Genomic DNA, 20,260 nt, shown 5'->3' with positions numbered 1-20,260 from the left:
AGCTGAGGGTAAATGCAGGGCTTTTGAGATTATGTAGGAGAGGCACGTAGAGGTGGGGCTGGCAGTGGGGTGAAGAGGGAAGACTTTCACATCTAAGCTTAACTCTGAAGATGGAGTAGCAGTTGAACAAGTAGAGGCAGAAGGCATTCCACACAGAGCAAGGCCTCACAGTTTCACAGGCCTCAGATGAGTCACAGCATGAGGCATTCACTGGCCTGAAAATTATCCAGATGATTGGACTTGTGTGGGATTCCTTTCTCGTCTTGGTCCATAGGCAAAGAACAAAAAGCAAATAAAGAGCAGGCCTTCAGTGGGTTATTCCTGTTCCCTTAGCTTAGTCACCTTATAGGTGATAAGTAATGAGTTAACTCATGATTTAATTTAATGATCTTTATCTTATTACATACTTATCCTGTATATGTATACATTTATTTATATTGTATTGGAAGGATCTCTCAAGGTCTAGGACTCGTGTGTGTGTGTGTTTGCTTTTTTGCAATGATGATCCTTAAGATGGCAGTTAGTTCTTGAGCCACTGTGTAAACTTGTCCAGACTTACTCTACAAATGAAAGGACCGTAACATTTTTAAAAGATAGTATCCAGACATCTTAATTTTGTAAATCTGTCTGATATGTAACTGATAAGTAAACAATTTTCAAAGCCCCATAGAATAAAATACTTGCCCATCTAAATATAGTTGAGGGATGGGACACACTCCTGTCAGAATCAGTGAAGTGATTCTCATACTGCTTTGGGTCAAGTACAAGGTGGGGTTCAAATGAAAATCAGCTTTCAATCATTTTTCCCCCCTTATCATGTAGTAAATAAATTTTACTATAAATTCCAATGAGATACAATTTTTGGTGAACTAAATGCCTGAAAAAAATGCAAATGATTATGGGGAGAAAAACAACCCTGAAAATGTGAGTTAACTAAAATGCTAGAAACAAAACAAAAACCCACAAAAAATAAAAACACTTATTTGAAGCCATCAAAAAGAGTTCTTAGAAATAAAATTTCTTGGTTATTTTAAAGATATTAACACGTAAAAATAGTAGTGGAAATAAAAAATAATGCAATATCACAAACACTAATTACTGCCTACTATGATGATGATGACCTTGGGAATGACCCAAGATACCATGTATTGAAAACCAGGCACTGAGCTTTATATAAATTATCTCACCTAATTTGCAAACAATCTTATGAAGCATTTTTTTTTTAAAAAGATTTTATTGGGGAAGGGGAACAGGACTTTATTGGGGAACAGTGTGTACTTCCAGGACTTTTCCAAGTCAAGCTGTTGTCCTTTCAATCTTAGTTGTGGAGGGTGCAGCTCAGCTCCAGATCCAGTTGCATTGTTAGTTGCAGGGGGCACAGCCCACCATCCCTGTGGGAGTTGAACTGGCAACCTTGTGGTTGAGAGGACGCGCTCCAACCAACTGAGCCATCTGGCCACCCGGGAGCTAAATGGCAGCTCATTGACTTCATTCTAGTCACGGAGGGCACAGCTTACTGGCCTATGTGGGAATCTAACCGGCAGCCCTGTTGCCCAGAGCTCGTGCTCTAGCCAACTGAGCCATCCGTCTGCCCTATGATGTATTTTTTTATAGTTGAGAAAACTGGAGTCTTGAGAAGATAATTGACCAAAGTCTAGCTACAAAGATAATTAGTGACTTTATTAAGACAAAAACCCTGATCTATTTGACTCCAAAACTTGAGCCAGACTTGTAAGACCAGTTTGGAGAAAAAAGTCTTAGACAACTGTATAGAAGAAAAAGGGTATGGAAGGAACCAACTGCAAGAGCTGGCCTCAGTGTTGCAGGGCAGGAAACAAAAGAGCAGTAAAAGCTTCCTTAGAAGCAGCTCATTCAGAAATGAAAAATGTGATTCAGACACAGAGGAAAAGAGCGCAGAAAGAAGAAGACAGGAAGTAACCTGAAAATATGACCACCTCACCGGTTAGCACTTCTTTTGACTACTTGTTTTGTGGGCATTTCTAATAGAGATGGCAGGAGAAGGTCATCCAAGTGACAGTTACCACTGTTTAACTAATGTGTTACTCTTGATTTTCTCACCTGACTTTTAACTCATATGCCCTGGCCTGCATTTAATCAGCATAGTATGTTGCCTAATTTTGTAAAAATATATTAATTTTAGGGATTGGTTTCTACCTCAAAAAGCAGTATGCTCTGAGTCGCCACATATGTACAATAAGAGGCTGGATATAAAAACATGTATTTGTATATCCAATTACATATAGGTATGTATTTGAAGGAATTCCTGGTTTCATGGTATGAGTTGGACAGATGACCTAATCTTTAAGGTCTCTAGCAAAGGAAAACATTCACATCATTTGGATATTCAGTGAAATCTTAATAGTGTAATTTTTCAGCTCATTTGCTGTTAATTGCAGGTGGCAAATTGGAACCAACTTAATAATGCCTTCAGAGAATAAGGAATGTTTTGTTATTCTGTCAGCCTACAAGAATTTTATCAAACTGAATTTTCAGTGAGTCCTAGGCTTACCTATCACCACAAACGTAACCAGGAAGAATGATAATATCAATATATGAACTTTTCATACATTCCTATCCTCACTTCTGGTTTAGACAAACAGTGACTCTTAGTAATGGCTAATAAGCCAAATAAATCCAACAGTGTGCTGGGAAGTACTATTTAACAGTTGGATCTCTGAAAAAAAGGTTCTAATTTGTTGTGTTTGTCAAGTCCCGAGGTGTAAATACTTCGATTGTGGCCGATTTTAAGCTCCCATCAGGAAGAGATGTGCACAATCCACTTCAGTGAGCATCTTTTGCAAGTTGGCTCCAGTACACCACACCGCTGATGCTCTCAAAATTTTAATCAGCAGAATCAGTTCAATTCGGAAAACACCAAAGTTTTCCATTTGGTGTTGGAGCAGGCCTCCATTTAGGAATATATTTTGGAAACACAGGCAGTAAGAATACTCTTGAGTAATCTCTATGGTGTCTAACAGAAAAGTTCTATAGGGATAAGAGGAGTAAACAAATACCATGACCGTTAGACTCTGACCCATATAATAAATAACTGTAAAATGAGGAAAATAGCTGAAAACATCCAAAATTTGGAAACTATAAGTTTGTGGTAACAGCCTATGTCAATCATCTCTCACAAACCTCTAATCCCTTATATCTCCTAGGACATTTAAGATGTTTACCTGGAGGTTAGTGAAATCATAAGACTGTTGAAGGGATACAAGAGGCAGGATTGGGGGTGAAGGTGGAGAATTATAATGTTGCATGGGTAAGTCACTAAATGTATAAAGCACATTCAAAAATCTAAGATTTGGGGTGAAAAAGAATTAGATAAAGATTTTTTTAAAGTAGTATGATTAAAGGAAGACTTATGATCTGTCAACTCTTTTGTATGAGAAAAGAAGAGCGAACAATTGAGCATTCTTCAAGGAACAAATGGTCAAGAAATTGAGAAAAGTTATAATCCTGGAAAGCCACTAGAAATGGTACCAGAGTAGAAATAGCCTTGATCTCAGAAAAGGAGAGGAAGAACAATGAAGGTTGAAAAGACATTGAGAAAGAGGGGTCAGTCCAAGCTGTGAAAGCTAAATTAAATGTCCTAGAACAAGACAGTAGCATCCAGTAAGATGTAACCTAGAGGCAATTGGGATGCCAAGGTTCTTTGAAACACACACATGGCTGCCTAATGCATTTTACAGATCCATGTGAAATGGGAATGAAGCTAATGTAATTCTTCAACAATGTGGCGCAGATGATGAAATCTAAGCACTTAATTTGGAAAAGAGTATAGTATTAAGATGACTGCATTGATAAATGTGAAGAGTATGACAAGTTTGAATGGGCTTGCGAGAAAAAGAACTGTGCTGTGTAATTTAGAAATCTAAAGCTAGCTATTTCTTCAAGGAACATGCATTTTATTCAATCAGCTTTCTCTATTAATTCTTTTTAGACAATATTTGGAACACAAACACCACCAATAAAAAAGACACATTTGAACCCCTGAAATAGAATTGGATTTGTGCCATAAATCTAATTGTATATATTAATTCTCAATATATCTAGCTCGTAATTTGATTAAGAGATGAATTACTAAATAAGAAGCAATTTTACAATGAAAAACTAAATTTCTCTTCTTATTTTGTTTCCAAAATATTTACTGTAAGGAAACATCAAGAAATGTGTTTATTTCTTTTTACTAATCTTTCACTATTAAAGCCCATTGGAGAAGGTGCCACTGCATGTATGGGCTCTCTAACCCAGGAAGACATTCTGGAAAGACGCGGTGGCACAGTGGAAAGAAAAACTTCTCCTTACTGTTTTGGGGCTGCTGATTCTCAAATGAGAAGAAGGGAAACTACCCAGTGCCAAGTCCAATGAGTTTCCTGTGGTGTTTTACCTAGTCTCCATAGCGAGGGCTTTGGAAAGTATTTGTCTTGTCAGATGCTGCCTTCTCTCTCCTTAATCAATAGGCAGTTCACTACTGCTCACAGAGGACCACCTCAAGGCAAAACCAAAGTGGCACAGTGTGTTTTTAACGATCTTGGCTTTCCTCTTTGGACTCCTCTCTGGGTCAGTAAGCTTCCTGCTGCCCCAGTGAAAATAATATTGATTTAGCTACATTTGTTTTGCTACTTACCTCAGAGGTATTTATGTATTTCAAAACAAATGTTATATTAAAAGTGAAATTTCAAGTATCAGAGTGAAATTTTGGGGTAGCTAATGTTTTTAAATACCTAATTTTAGATTTTTGGAAAGCTAAACCTTAGACCAATACAGTCAATGATATTTTAAAACATAAATGTTAATATGCTAGAGGAATTACAACGAAAACTTACACGTTTTCCTCCATTAATTCTCTTCAGATTTCTTTTTAAGAGACTGGTCCACATTGCTGTGCTCTTTTATTAGGTTCATGTGACATGTGTTTCTGAGTTTCTGAATACTTTCAGTACAGTGAGGCTAAGATTAGATCATCTCAGAATCACATCATCGTTTTTGCTTGGTATTCAGTTGGAAGGAGCAATGATATCCAAATGCCTTTTGTTTACATCTTCACCAAAAGGGAAAGCTGCATGTTTTCACTTATCAATGACAAACCAAGATGGGACAGCCACGCAGATGACTGCCTCTCCAACTTCCAACAGTAAGTACAATGAAAAAAATGAATCAATAATAGAATGCTCTTTTTGCTTCTTCTTAGCTTCTTCAGCTTGTTTTAAAAAAAAATTGTAGAAGTAGCTGATTACAAATTATGGTATCAGAATATATCTCTGCCTGGTATGGAGGAAGGTTCCGGTAGTTGTATGGCTCCCCCCTGATACTCATCACATGTACAATGTGGCTCAAAGTTCACCACAATAAATCTTTTGGTTTTCAGAATTATAGATCCTCAGCTGTTAAAAACCACTGCACACAGTACTAAACCTCAGAAAGGGATGACTCCCTATAGGTACAGAGATTGTCTTTCCCAATGCCTATAGAGGATAATTAATTTTAGAATAGGATGTAACAAGATAATAGAACCAGTTTTCTGTTGAGTGAGCCAGCTATTTAACACCTTTGTACTTCTTTTTCTTTAATTGCACACATTGGCTCATAATTTACCTATCTCACTGGGTCTTTGCAATGATTAAATTAAATAATGTTTATAAAATGCCTGGCAAATAAAAATCAATTAATGAGGGGCAGCTATTACTATCGTTCTGTCAATATTTGAGTTACAGAATGACTTCACTCTTTGGGTAGGGGATAGAGTTGGTTTGCAGTGTGTTAGAAAGGGAGAGGGCGGATTTCAGAAGCAAATCTGAGTATTATTATTATAATGTTGCATGGGTAAGTCACTAAATGTATAAAGCACATTCAAAGCTATCATGCAAAGCTATCATGAAAAACAACAACAATAATAGTGGATTGCTACCAAAAAATCTTAAGGGACTTTCAATAAAATCTGTCAAAAATACTATTGAAGGAAATATGAAAAATGCTTTAGGCTGATTGTGTCCAGCTTAGTTTAAGGGACTGCCTTCTTGTACAACTGTAAATAAGGCATACACATAAGTTGTAAAATACATAAAAACAAGGTGTTTTGAAACACACATCACACCTCTGTCAATTGACTTTATACTTGAAACTAAAGGTACAGGTAACAAAGGTATACTTATGGTGCTTCAGCTACTTAACAAGTGACCCTTTATGTTAAGTACTCTGGATTACCTGGAAAGATTTCCTTTGTCATTAGATAATAATGGGAGAGTCTTTCCTATATATTGACAGGTTGATGGATCAATACAAATATAAAGAGTGTCTTTGGTCGATGAAAGAAGATTCCTAAGTAATGTTTCTCTTCACTTAATCACTAATGTGGCTGAACAATATTTCCTAGACAGTATCTACACCTGTACAACTCCCTGAAATATCTGTAAAAACTGAAAAGCCTCTAAAAATTAGTATGTCCAAAAGTGATCTGATTATCTATGCCTCCCACACGCCCCCTAACCCAAACCTGCTCTTCTTCATGGATTCCTTGATATATCCTCATCATAGAAAAATTTGCCCTATCTGCCCAGTGCTAGAAGCGGAACAGTAGAGTGTCAGATCAAAAGAACAGAATTTTGCAGTTCTGAGAACGGTGGTCCATAGACATGGACTCACAGCCCAACTAGTCCTGGCAAAGAGGAGGGAGCTGTGGAAGCAGGACTGGCTGTTGTGGTGGTTGCCGCCATTGCTCTGGCCACCTCTCACAACCCACTCCGCCCCTGTACCCACCTATCTGGGTGGATCCCTGAAGAGATGCTGAAGCACACAGGCTCTGAATCTGGGGCAGAGGAGCTTTGGAACCTCAGAAGCTCTCCACATCTCCCCACAGAGTTGGTGCCGTATGACCAAGGCCAACTGTTCACAGAGGAGAAGCCCCCCTTCTAGGGAGTCCCTTCATTGTGTGAGAAGCCGGAATAGTGCAGAGAAAACATAACACTACAGTGTGAGACAGAAAAAACGGCTGCATTTGGAGAGAAAAATAAAACATTCTACCAATACCTACTGGAAAACAAAAGAAAGACCTCTTTTTATCAACCTGTTGCAGAACCCACTCTTGTAGATGTCTAAGAAGAGAAATAAATCATTAATGGCCATGAATAACCAACACAACAAAACAGCTCAGAAAGAAAATGAAAAGTCTCCAGAAAATGAACTTAAATGTGTGACTTAAATAACAGAATTCAAGACGGCAGTTCTTAAAAAACTCACCGAGATGCAAAAAAGCAGAGACAGGCAGTTTAATGAACTCAGAAACACAAGGAAAGAACAAAATTTAACATTTTACCAAAGAGACTGAACTTTTAAAAAAGAACCAAATAGAATTTCTGGACATTAAGAACTCAATAAAAGAAATGAAGAATGAAATAGCCAGCTTAGGTAGTAGAGTTGACCAGTTGGAGGAAAGAATCAGTGACATCGAAGATAGAAATCTGGAAATGGCATGGATGGAAGAAGAAAGATACTTGAGACTTAAAAGAAATGAAAGAACTCTACAAGAACTTTCTGACTCCATCAGAAAGAGCAATATAAAAATAAGAGGCATACCAGAAGGAGAAGAAAGAGAGAAGGGAACAGAGAGTATAGTCAAACAAATAGTCAAGCAGAACTTCCCTACTCATGGAAAGAACTGGATCCTCGAATCCAAGAAGCAAATAGAACAGCTAGTTACCTCAACCCCAACTGGCCTTCTCCAAGGCACATTGTATTGAAGCTGTCAAAAATCGATGACAAAGAAAGAATCCTCAAGGCAGCCAGGGAAAAGAAGACGGTAACCTACAAATGAAAGCCCATTAGATTACCATCAGATTTCTCAGCAGAAAATCTACAAGCCAGGAGGGAGTGGAACCAAATATGCAAACTATTGAAAGAGAAAATATGAGCCAAGAATAATATATCCAGCAAAGATATCCTTTAGATATGAAGGAGGAATAAAGACCTTTCCAGACATACAGAAGCTGAGGGAATTTTCTAGCACATGACCTGCACTACAGGAAATACTAAAGAAAGCTATTTGACTACCATGAACAGGGACAGTTTGTGGCAACCAAAACATAAAAGGGGGGCGAGTACAGGCCTGAACCAGAATATGGGAATGAAGATGTAGGCATGCTGAAGAAAATGGAATACTCTAAACATCAAACTTTCTTCTACATAAACTTAATGGAAACCACTCAAAAAAAATCCAGAACTGAAATATATACTGTAATAAAAGAAGAAACAGAGGTAAACATCCTAGAATACCACCACACAGAAATAATAGACAACAAAAAGGCAAAGAAACAATGGCGACACAGTCTTACCAGAAAACTAAAGATAGAATGATAGGAAATCCTCACATATCAATAATCACCCTAAATGTAAATGGACTGAACTCACCAATAAAAAGGCACAGAGTAGCAGATTGTATCAAAAAACTAAACCCAACCATATGCTGTCTCCAAGAAACACATTTCAGCTACAAGGACAAACATAGATTCAAAGTGAAAGGGTGGAAATTGACACTCCAAGCAAATGGTATCCAGAGAAAATCAGGTGTAGCTATACTGATATCAGATGAAACAGACTTCAGGGTGAAAAAAAAGTAACAAGAGACAAAGATGGACATTTCATAATGGTAAAGAGGACTATACAAGAAGACATACACTCATCAATATTTATGCCCCCAATCAGGGAGCACCAAAATATACCAAGCAACTACTAACAGAACTAAAGGGAGACATTGACCAAAACACAATTATACTAGGGGACTTAAATACATCATTGACAGCTATGGATAGATCATCCAAACAGAAAATAAATAACGAAATAGCAGTCCTAAATGACACATTACATGAAATGGACATAATTGACATTTACAGAGCACTTCATCCTAAAACATCAGACTATACATTTTTTTCTAGTGTACATGGAACATTCTCAAGAATAGACCATATATTGGGACATAAAACTAGCCTCAGCAAATTTAAGAAGATTGAAATCATACCAAGCATATTCTCTGATCACAAGGCTTTGAAATTGGATATCAACTGCAAAAAGAAAGCAGGAAAAAACACAAATACATGGAGATTAAACAACAGACTTTTAAAGAATGACCGGGTCAAAGAAGAAATTAGAGGAGAGATCAAAAGATACATAGAAACAAATGACAATGAAAATACATCCTACCAAAATTTTTGGGATGCAGCGAAATCAGTTTTAAGAGGAAGATTTATATCATTACAGGCCTATCTCAAGAAACAAGAAAAATCTCAACTAAAGAACCTCACGTTACACCTTAAAGAACTAGAAAAAGAACAAATGAAACCCAAGGTGAGCAGAAGAAAGGAAATAACAAAAATCAGAGCAGAACTAAATGAAATAGAGAACAAAAAGGCCAATAGAAAAAAATTAATGTAACAAAGAGATGGTTCTTTGAAAAGATTAACAAAATTGAAAAACACTTGGCTAGGCACAGTAATATAAAAAGAGAGAAGACACTAATAAACAAAATCAGAAATGAAAGAGGGGGTTATCACGAATGCCACAGAAATAAAAGGATCATTCAAGAATACTATGAAGGACTATATGCCACCAAATTCAGGAACCTAGAAGAAATGGACAAGTTTTTAGAAACATATAGCCTTCCTAGGCTGAATCATGAAGAATTGGAAAATCTAAATAGACCGATCACCAGTAAGGAAATTGAATCAGTCATCCGAAACCTTCCCAAAAGCAAAAGTCCGGGACCAGATGGCTTCACTAGTGAATTTTACCAAACCTTCAAAGAGGATCTAATACCTGTCTTGCTCAAACTCTTCCAAAAAATTGAAGAAGAGACAGTACTCCCTAACTCATTTGATGAGGCCAACATTACCCTGATACCAAAACCTGGTAAGGACAAGCACAAAAAAAGAAAACTACAGACCAGTATCTCTAATGAATACCGATGCAAAAATCCTAAATAAAATTCTAGCAAATCGAATACAACAATGCATTAAAAAGATTATTCATCACGACCAAGTGGGGTTCATCCCTGGGGCACAAGGATGGTTCAACATACAAATCCATCAATGTGATACATCACATAAACAAAATAAAGGACAAAAATCATATGATTATATCAATTGATGCAGAAAAAGCATTTGACAAGATACAACATCCATTTATGATTAAAACACTTAATAAAATAGGTATAGAAGGAAAATACCTTAACATAATAAAGGCCATATATGACAAACCCTCAGCTAATCTCATAATTAACAGTGAAAAACTGAAGCCCTTTGCTCTACGTTCAGGAACACGACAGGGCTGTCCCCTATCACCTCTGCTTTTCAACATAGTGTTGGAACTCCTCGCCAGAGCAATCAGGCAAGAGAAAGAAATAAAAGGCATCCAAACTGGGTATGAAGAAGTTAAACTGTCACTCTTTGCAGATGACATGATGCTATATATAGAAAACTCTAAAGACTCCGCCAAAAAGCTATTAGAAACAATAAAGAATACAGTAAAGTTGCCGGCTACAAAATCAACGTACAAAAAGTCCATTGCATTGCTATATATGTACAATGAAATCTCAGAAAAAGAAATCAAAAGAACAATTCCTTTTGCAATTGCAACAAAAAGAATAAAATATCTAGGAATAAACTTAACCAAGGATATTAAAGACCTAAATACTGAAAACTATAAGACATTTTTAAAAGAAATTGAAGAAAACACAAAGAAATGGAAAGACATTCCGAGCTCATGGATTGGAAGACTCAACATAGTTAAAATGGTCGTATTACCCAAAGCAATATACAGATTTAATGCAATCCCTATCAAAATCCCAATGGCATTTTTTAAAGAAATAAAACAAAAAATCAGATTTGTTTGGAACCACAAAAGACCCCGAATAGCCAAAGCAATCCTAAGAAAAAAGAACAATGCTGGAGGTATCATACTCCCTGACTTTAGCTTATACTACAGGGCAACAATAACCAAAACAGCATGGTATTGGCAGAAAAACAGACACATAGACCAATGGAATAGAATTGAGAACCCAGAAATAAAACCACATAAATATGGACAGATAATTTTTGACAAAGGAGCAAAAAACATACAATGGGGAAAAGACAGCCTCTTCAATAAACGGTGCTAGCAGAATTGGAAAGCCACATGCAAAAAAATGAAACTGGACTGCTATCTGTCACCATGTACCAAAATTAATTCAAATGGATCAAAGACTTAAGCATAAGACCTGAAACAGTAAATGCATAGAAGAAAACATAGATACTAAACTTATGGACCTTGGGTTCACAGAGCATTTTTGAATTTGATTCCAAAAGTAATGGAAGTAAAAGCTAAGATAAATGATTGGGATTATATCAAACTTAAAAGCTTCTGCACAGCAAAAGAAACAATCGACAAAATAAAGCGGCAACCATCTGAATGGGAGAAGATTTTTACAAACAGGGCCTCTGATAAGGGGCTAATATCCAAAATATATAGGGAACTCATACAACTGAACAACAAAAAAACAAATAACCCAATTGAAAAATGGGCAGACGACCTGAAGAGATATTTCTGCAAAGAGGACATACAAATAGCAAATAGACATATGAAAAAATGCTCAATATCACCAATCATCAGAGAAATGCAAATAAAAACCACAATGAGATATCAGCTCACCCCAGTTAGAATGGCTATCATCAACAAGACAAATAGTAACAAGTGTTGGAGAGGCTGTGGAGAAAAAGGAACCCTCATACACTGTTGGTGGGAATGCAGACTGGTGCAGCCGTTATGGAAGGCAGTGTGGAGGTTCCTCAAAAAATTACGAATAGAATTACCATATCACCCAGCAATCCCTCTCCTGGGTATCTACCAAAAAAATCTGGAAACATTTATCCATAAAGACAAGTGTGCTCCATTGTTCACTGCAGCTTTATTTACAGTGGCCAAGACATGGAAACAACCAAAATGTCCTTTGATAGACGAATGGATAAAGAAGTTGTGGTATATTTACACAATGAGATATTATTCGGCAGTAAGAAAAGATGAAATAGTACCAATTTTGACCACATGGATGGATCTTGAGATTATAATGCTAAGTGAAATAAGTCAGACAGAAAAAGGAGAGAACCATATGATTTCACTGATATGTGGTATATAAACCAAAAACAACAAAAGAACAAGACAAGCAAATGAGAAAAACTCATAGACACGGACAATAGTTTAGTGGTCACTAGAGGGTAAGGGGTGGTAGATGAGGGTAAAGGGGATTAAATATATGGTGATGGAAAGAGAACTGACTCTGGGTGGTGAACACGCAATGTGAGATATAGATGATATAATCCAGAATCGCATACCTGAAATTTATGTAACTTTACTAAAAATTGTCAGCCCAATAAATTTTAATTAAAAAAATGAAATTAAATAAATTAGATTTACCAAAAAAAAAAAAAAGAAAAATTCAGTTTTTCTGAATTTAACATAACTCAGTTTTGCAAGCCAGAAATTTAGTAGTCATTCTTGATAGTCCCCTTCTTTTCCTTAACAAATCTAGACTGTCATCAAGGGCTACTGATTTTACTGCCAAAATTTCTCTCTGTCCATCTCTTTTGATCTCCCCTAACATCAATCTAATCTTTCTTATGGACTATTGTAATAGCCTCTTAACTCGTCTAACTCCATATGCCACCTCCAACATGAACTACCTCTACCCTAAAACTATTCTCACATCATGGCATGAACCAGAACCTATTATCCCACCACTCCAACTCCATGCTTAAAACTGTAGATAACTTCTGATGGCCTTAGCATGAAGAGAAAAAAAAGAAGCCTTAACATGATCTATAGTGCAAAGCCCCGTTCCACCTCCTTCATGTTATTCAGCTCTTTGTCTCTGCTCCAGCCTCATAAGCCTTTGTGTGTTCACTGTGCTTTCTCCTGCCACAAAGCAGCGTTGGCTCTTCCTGCTGCCTGAACCAATCTTGCCAACCCTTGGCACCCAGTTATCTGTTTATGTTTCCGTTCAGTCGTCACTTCCTTGAGGAAACTTTCCTTGACCTTCAAACCACGTTAATTCCCTGTTATACACTTTCATAGCACCTTGTAACTCTCCTTCACTGCACATCTCGAAGCTGTGGTTTTACTTTTTTCTACATGATTAAATTATTCTTTCCTACTAATATAAGTTCTAAGAGAGAAGGTACCACATCTATTTTTGATACCAGTTAGTCCCAGCCCCAGCACAGGGGCCATGACCTAGCACTACTCAACAATACAGTTTTATAAAATGAATGAACAACGTCAGGTAAATTTTCCACATTGCTTTCAGTGAAGAGACTATACTGATTTTGCTTTTAAAAAGGCCTCAGCAGGCAGTCTGTTGTGTAAAAGGCCCAGTTTGGTCTATGAATGTAAGTACAAAAGTGGTTAACTTAACTAAATTGAGGAAAGGATATGGAGTTTTTGCAAAAAGTGAGTTTCTAATGTTGCTTACCTTTAGTTTTAAAGAGTTCAGTTTTTCCTCCCTGAGGTGTTCTCTCAGCATCTCCTGGTGGAGCCTCTCCTGCTCTCTCGCAAATTCGCCAAGAGTATACTGACGAACGCTGTTATGGCGGCTGGACATGCCCAGGGTGCTGCCCCCCTGACTGGGCACGCTCGTGAAGCCTTGCCTCCTGGTGAAGTAGTACACGGTGACACAGCTAAAATGCACATTCTTTGTCCTTAGTCGCTTCTCCCTTTTGAGGATGGAGGAAGCTGAAAGAGAAAGAAACAATTCAGTGAACACCAAGGGCAGCAGTTGTCAGATGAGGCGAAGAATTAGAAATTGCTACTTGATGATCTTGAATCTATGGTCAACCCTTTTTGTCTGGGAGACACTAAATGTGTTTAAGAGCTGGAACAGATTTCCATTTCCTTTAAAAAAATTTTTTTTCTAATTGTGGTGGAATAGACTTTTAAGTCTTTCTATAACATTAGTCTAAACAAACTTTCATGAAAGTTGCCAACAGATTATGAATCAGTGGCAGAATTTAATTCTTCATTTCCCCTAACCTCTTAAGTTTTGGATTTTGGTTTTCACATGAGTGGCATCATACTATAATCAGAAAAGACACATACTACAAACCTTTACACTTTGGATCTTATTTTGATATGGATGGCACTTAGCATTTTAAAAGTGTCTATTTAAAAATTTTAGAAAATTTCAAAAAGCATTAAAAATTCACAAAAAAGTCTCACTGGCACTATTTAGTTATTTTTACAATCAAAATCACAAAGCTTTCATTTGACAAGAATCCCACTAAATAGGATTATAGACAGTGAGATCTTAATCCAAGTATAAACTGAGACAACTGAAAATGTCATGGAATATTTTATTATTTACAGGGACATCAAGATGCATAGAGCATCATGGAAGGTTGAGATACACACTACAGTTGACAGAAAGAGGGCCACACATTATAACCATGACCTTTTGGATTTGGAAGACAAACTAGACATCATCTAGCCCAGTCCTTCTATTTTATAGTGAAGTAACCCAGACTTGCAGATTTTGAGTGATTTCTTTCACTGTAGATAGTTAGTGGCAAAGCTAAACTTAAACCTAAAACCTCCCAATCTGATGCCATATTATATGACACTTCTCCATTGGATAAGGAAAGGTTTAATGAATTGAGGAGAAGGATGTAGAACCATACTGTTGAATTGTGTCCCCCCTGACGTCCAAAATATGTTGAATTCCTAACCCTCAACACCCCAGAAAGTAACTTTATTAGGGAATAGGGTCTTTATAGAGGTGATCAACTTAAGGTGAGGCCATTAAGATCCATATTGGGTTTAATCCAACATGACTGGTACCCATATATAAAGGGAACATTTGGACACTGACATGCACAGAGGGATGCTGTAAAGAGACATAGGGAGAAACCCATGTGAAGATCGATGGAGATGGTGATTATGCTGCCAAAGCTAAGGGCTACCAGAAATTAGAAAAGGCAAGGAAAGACCCTTCCCCTATAGGTTTCAGAGGGAGCACAGCCCTGTCAACAACTTGACTTCGATCTTCTAGTCTCCAGAACTGAGACAAGAAATTTCAGTTGTTTTAAGCAACTAGATTGGTGGCACTTTGTTACAGTAATCCTAGGAACTAATGCATATGTTCACATAGAAAACCAAACAAAAGAAACAGTGAACGGAGAAGAAATCCTTGGATAGCAAAAAAATTATATAAGCTAACATTTATGGCGTGCTTCCCAAGTTGTGTATTATGCAAAGAAATTCACGTGACTTATTTTATCCTTACAATTCCTTGGGTTGATATTACCCATGTCTCCATTTTGAGGAAACCAAGTCACCAAGGCTTAAATATCAGCTACGGTCATATAACTGGTAGTGAAGCTGGGATTCAGTATTCTAGAGCTCAGGCATTTAAACATCATGTCACAGAGAGAGCTGAAGCCACTCTAAGGGAATTGAACAACTATGATTTTGTGTCATACTACTTCTCATAGATGTCAACTGCTACTGCCTTCAAAGATGATTTTGATTTGGAAGGCTGTATAAGCAATCAAAAACAAAGTGACTACAATATTATTTTGGATTTATATGAGAATCTTCTTCCAAGGGAGTTCAAGTTCTTTTGTCTCATCCCCCACTCTGCCCCATAAAATATTCAAGCCAAATACAAAGAGGCTGCTATGATTAATCTCATTTTATGGATTTATTCAATAAGCATAAACAAAGGGCCTACTATGTGCCAAGCACTGTCTAGATAATTAGATATATCCATGAAAAAAAACAGATGTTGATCACTGCCCACGAAACTTTCATTTGTAGTGATGAGAAACTGAGACAGAATGAACAGATTCAGAAGATTACAGAGGAAGAGAAATATGACATTTGGGCAAGAATTTAGCTTTCTCAACTTCCCCTCCTCCCTACTGTTTTACTTCTCCAGAGGAGATTGCCAGAAAGTAAATGCTTTCAAACGTGTACATAATTTTCCCATTTATTTATGTATACGTTCACTACAACATACTTGTACGCCTGGCAGCAGAAATAATTCTCACCTTGATTTAAATTCTCTGATCTGCTTTATAACTCTATGTGTAAATCATCTAAAAAAAATAGAATTTGTCAAAATGTAAAAGATCGCCGTACAAAGCAAAATTCAAACATCTGCCAATAATCTGACAACCCCATCAGTCACCAACTTACAGCAGGCTGGAGCTTCTGATTTGGAAGTGATAACCTTTAACCTTTTCACTCTTATATCATAAAAATGATGCCCTTAAGCCATTATCTCTCAAGGCCATGTATTCACAAATAAGAAAAAAAAAGAAATTAATGTGCTCATTTAAGATAATTATTATAAACACTTTTGACAATTTTATTACTTTTCAGACAATTCATGGTACTCTAGACAAATTTCCTTTTTAAATATTTATTTAGCTCTTGTACCTCTATTGTTAGATTATAAGAACTCTTTAACCTTCTGGGTGAATCTATTGCAAAACAGTTTCCTAAAAAGCCAGGTTACGCTTTCCCAAAAAGACAGCTTAGAGATGATTTTCTAAGGATCTGAGAAGACAACAGTAGCAGAGAGCAGGGCCCTTCATTGGGCCCTTGGCCTTGCGAACGTTGTGCTACGGTTAGTGCTGCTTCCAATCCCGGAGGGTTTATAATTCAAACCTGCACTTATGCTTGTTTTAGCATTTGTATATTATAAATAGCACTGTAAAAAGAATGACTGAGAAGCCTACGGAATATATTAAAAAAGGAAGGCTTTGAAATACTGTAAGATCAGCCTTATGAAGGATACGTTACGCGTGGCCTTCCTGAACTGAGGAGCCACTCCCATCTCTCTTCCGACTGAATTGGAGCCTGCGCCTTTATAGCTATCTCTTGTCTCCAGGCGCCGTATTGATGAACATCACAAAATGAAGTCAGAAAAAAGAGCCTGTAAGCTTCAAGTCTGGGAAAAACAGACAAATTCACTGAACACATCTGCCTTACAGAATCTGAAACCTCCCTGATATACCTACCTAGTAGTTTGTGCTCTTTGTAGAACGATTGAACTCAACTGTGTGTCTCTATAGTTTAGTCTTCACTTACTATCGTGAGATCAAGAGCAAGAAAAAAAAGCAAGCTGTCTTTCACTACTGCTTTAAAAAACAATGTCTGTTTTCACACACAAAACTAATTTTTTGGTATGTTTCGGCTCCTTTTCTTTTATCCCATTCACAGTTACTATCCTGAAACAGAAGGGTCTCAATGCCACAGTACTATACACACTGCCTGGGACACAACTCTTGAGAACACCATTATGGTTTCATCAGGGCATACTGGTGTTATTGTACAATGTTCACATATTATGGAGATAATGTTGATCTTTATAAGTTAAAGGAATAACAGCACAGAGTGATTGGTAGTAGCTATCTACAGAAGTTTTTCTTCCTGAAAAATACTTTAGAAATCAATGGAAAGTAGAATTGGGAAATTGACTCATTCACAATACCAGGGTAAGAACTTAAGTATATAAAATAAAATAATCTGTACCATAAATTATATAACAAGCTCATGAACAAAGTGGATTAAAAATGGAAGCCAAAACTAAAAATGGGATAGTATGTTTCCAGAGCTACCTGGGGGAGCCAGGGTTCTGATGAGACAAATACGCTGAATATTCTGAGTGCATAAAGGAGATGAGTATCAGGCTCTAAGCAAATTCAACGGACTTTGTTCCATTTCTACATTCAGAAACCAACCTGTTCACACAGATTGGAATATACCTTCAAGTCAGCAAGACTATGGAGTTGACACATCAATTTTACTTCTTGCTGATAATAATCAAATTTGTTTCAAATTTAGCCTTCAGCCATTGGTGAATATGGTTAGCGTGTGTCATGCCATCTGAGATTGCCTCCGCTGCATGCACAGAGACCATCAAATATCTGGATCTGTAAAACTGAAGACCAGATTCCAGACCATTGATCTACCACAGTGCAGCCACTCTGGAGCTCCTGCTAGAGCAGCAAGCTGGTCACCCTCTCAAGGCAGACGTGTTCCTTTCTATGTCACCAGCTATCAGCAAAGCCCTGGTATGCCTGGAAAGGCAGAAAGCAGTGAACAGAGCTGTGTATTTTGGCACTGAATTTGGCACATGGAAGTTGAGAGTTCATGGTCCAGTAAGATGTTAAACACGGAGTAAATTATGGAAAAATATCAAATCTATCATTTGGGTCTAAATTCAATAGTACACTTCTCTCCCCTATGCACTATGCTCAAAAGCAAAATATCAGATGATTTATAAGTCTATATTTGGAGTTTATTTGGGGGAAATTTAGTAGAAGCAAAGTAAGATTGCTGAAATGAACCTGTATATCTTGGTAAATCTTGGGCAATTAAAACTTGTGTTTTTCAGAAACTCATAGACACAGACAATAGTTTAGTGGTTACCAGAGGGTAAGGGGGGTGGGGGGTGGGGGGTGGGAGACGAGGGTAAGGGGGATCAAATATATGGTGATGGAAGGAGAACTGACTCTGGGTGGTGAACACACAATGGGATTTATAGATGATGTAATACAGAATTGTACACCTGAAATCTATGTAATTTTACTAACAATTGTCACCCCAATAAATTTAATTAAAAAAACACAAAACAAACTTGTGTTTTTAAAATATACAGAACAAATTAATCAGGGGCTCTGAACGTGTGCATGTTGCTTCTTACATTTTGAAGAACAAATCAAGATCAAATCAGACTTAAGAAGTCATGAAGCCTAGCTTACAAATGGAAAATCCAGTTTTATCAGAAATTTTTTGTATAGAAATTAGCCTAATAGCTTAGATATTAAATCAATTTCTAATGATTGGTTATTAAGATTTTTTATAATCTCCTTAATCTTTACAAGTGACTTCTGCAAATTTCCCATGATCATATTCTTACATTTTCTTCAGCTTTTACATGACTGTCAAAGTTGGATACTCTTGATAGGGTGTCACCCACATGGTTTCAAATCTTAAGCACAACTAAGGAGTGAAAATGGATCTAGCAACCAAAAAAGTATAGGAATATAGCTCCTTTGAAAATGAAGTCTAGTTTGCTACTAAAAGCAAAAGCAGTTCTTTCTTGATATAATTGTCTCCTTTCATTCCTTTAAGTCACATCTTCATGTTTCCTTAACATACTTGTCCCAGTTGTGTCTTTCATTATTTTATTAAATACTAAATACCTCAAGAAAGGTATTTACACAGACAATAGTTTAGTGGTTACCAGAGGGTAAGGGGATAGGGGGATGGGAGATGAGGGTAAGGGGAATTAAATATATGGTGATGGAAGGAGAACTGACTCTGGGTGGTGAACACACAATGGGATTTATAGATGATGTAATACAGAATTGTACACCTGAAATCTATGTAAATTTACAAACAATTGTCACCCCAACAAATAAATAAAAAAAGAAAGAAAGAGAAGAATGACTGGCCTAGGCTAATGAAAGCTCTCATGAATGAAAAATATAGTTTATGAGAAATACTTGGGAAAAAAAAAAAAAGAAAGGTATTTAGGGCAGTAGCAAATCATCCAAGTGGGAAAAACTCCAAAAGACTGATGTGCCTGGGTCCCGGTGAATGAGAAGAAAAATTAAAGACTAATTAGGAATATTTTCTTTCCAACCATGAACAAAATACAAATTACCTAAAGTATGTAATGTAAAGTGATCAGGTAATAACCTGTGGCCAAATCAATATTACATTATTTTATACTCAGTGTGGTATTTCATACTCAGTTACGAACAGTAGAAAAGACACAGAAACAATCACAAACAAAAGAAAGAGACTCTCCCAAACCCTGGACATGTTATAACCAATATTGGGTATACCCCATATTTTGGAATTAAAGTGCTCTGCATTTCCAAAAATGTAATCAGAACTGAGACAGAGTCAGTAAACATAAAGAAAATGTCAGAATCCACCAAACAGAGAGCAAATCAGAAACTGTTTTCTTCTCCTACTATTGCCCTTATTACTACCTACAACAGGGGCAATTCAAAAACAACAACAACAAAAATCAAGAAAAAATAGCCCTACTTACAATGATACTCATGATGTCAAGTTCCCATTTTTATTTGGTTCCCTAAACTGTGAATGATAGTTCTAAATGCTTTCAAAATTGTAGCATATCTCTCTCCCAGCTCCTAAATGCCACTCTTTCCCATTTCAAATCAACCAGCCAGCCAAC

At 36.9% G+C, this 20,260-nt stretch overlaps 1 protein-coding gene across 4 annotated transcripts in view; it reads right to left on the bottom strand.

The window, feature by feature from the left end:
* CSRNP3 (cysteine and serine rich nuclear protein 3) overlaps window positions 1-20,260 on the bottom strand; it is a 192,821-nt gene that overhangs the window by 14,238 nt on the left and 158,323 nt on the right. For all 4 annotated transcript variants that reach the window (XM_074337251.1, XM_019727331.2, XM_019727332.2 and 1 more), the window contains one exon: window positions 13,517-13,776. In XM_074337251.1, the coding sequence (XP_074193352.1) occupies window positions 13,517-13,776 (260 nt within the window). The remainder of the gene's footprint in view (window positions 1-13,516; window positions 13,777-20,260) is intronic.

The sequence above is a fragment of the Rhinolophus sinicus genome, linkage group LG01, assembly GCF_036562045.2.
Source record: "Rhinolophus sinicus isolate RSC01 linkage group LG01, ASM3656204v1, whole genome shotgun sequence".
Classification (NCBI taxonomy): Eukaryota; Metazoa; Chordata; class Mammalia; order Chiroptera; family Rhinolophidae; genus Rhinolophus; species Rhinolophus sinicus.
This window is presented reverse-complemented; position numbering and strand designations above follow the sequence as displayed.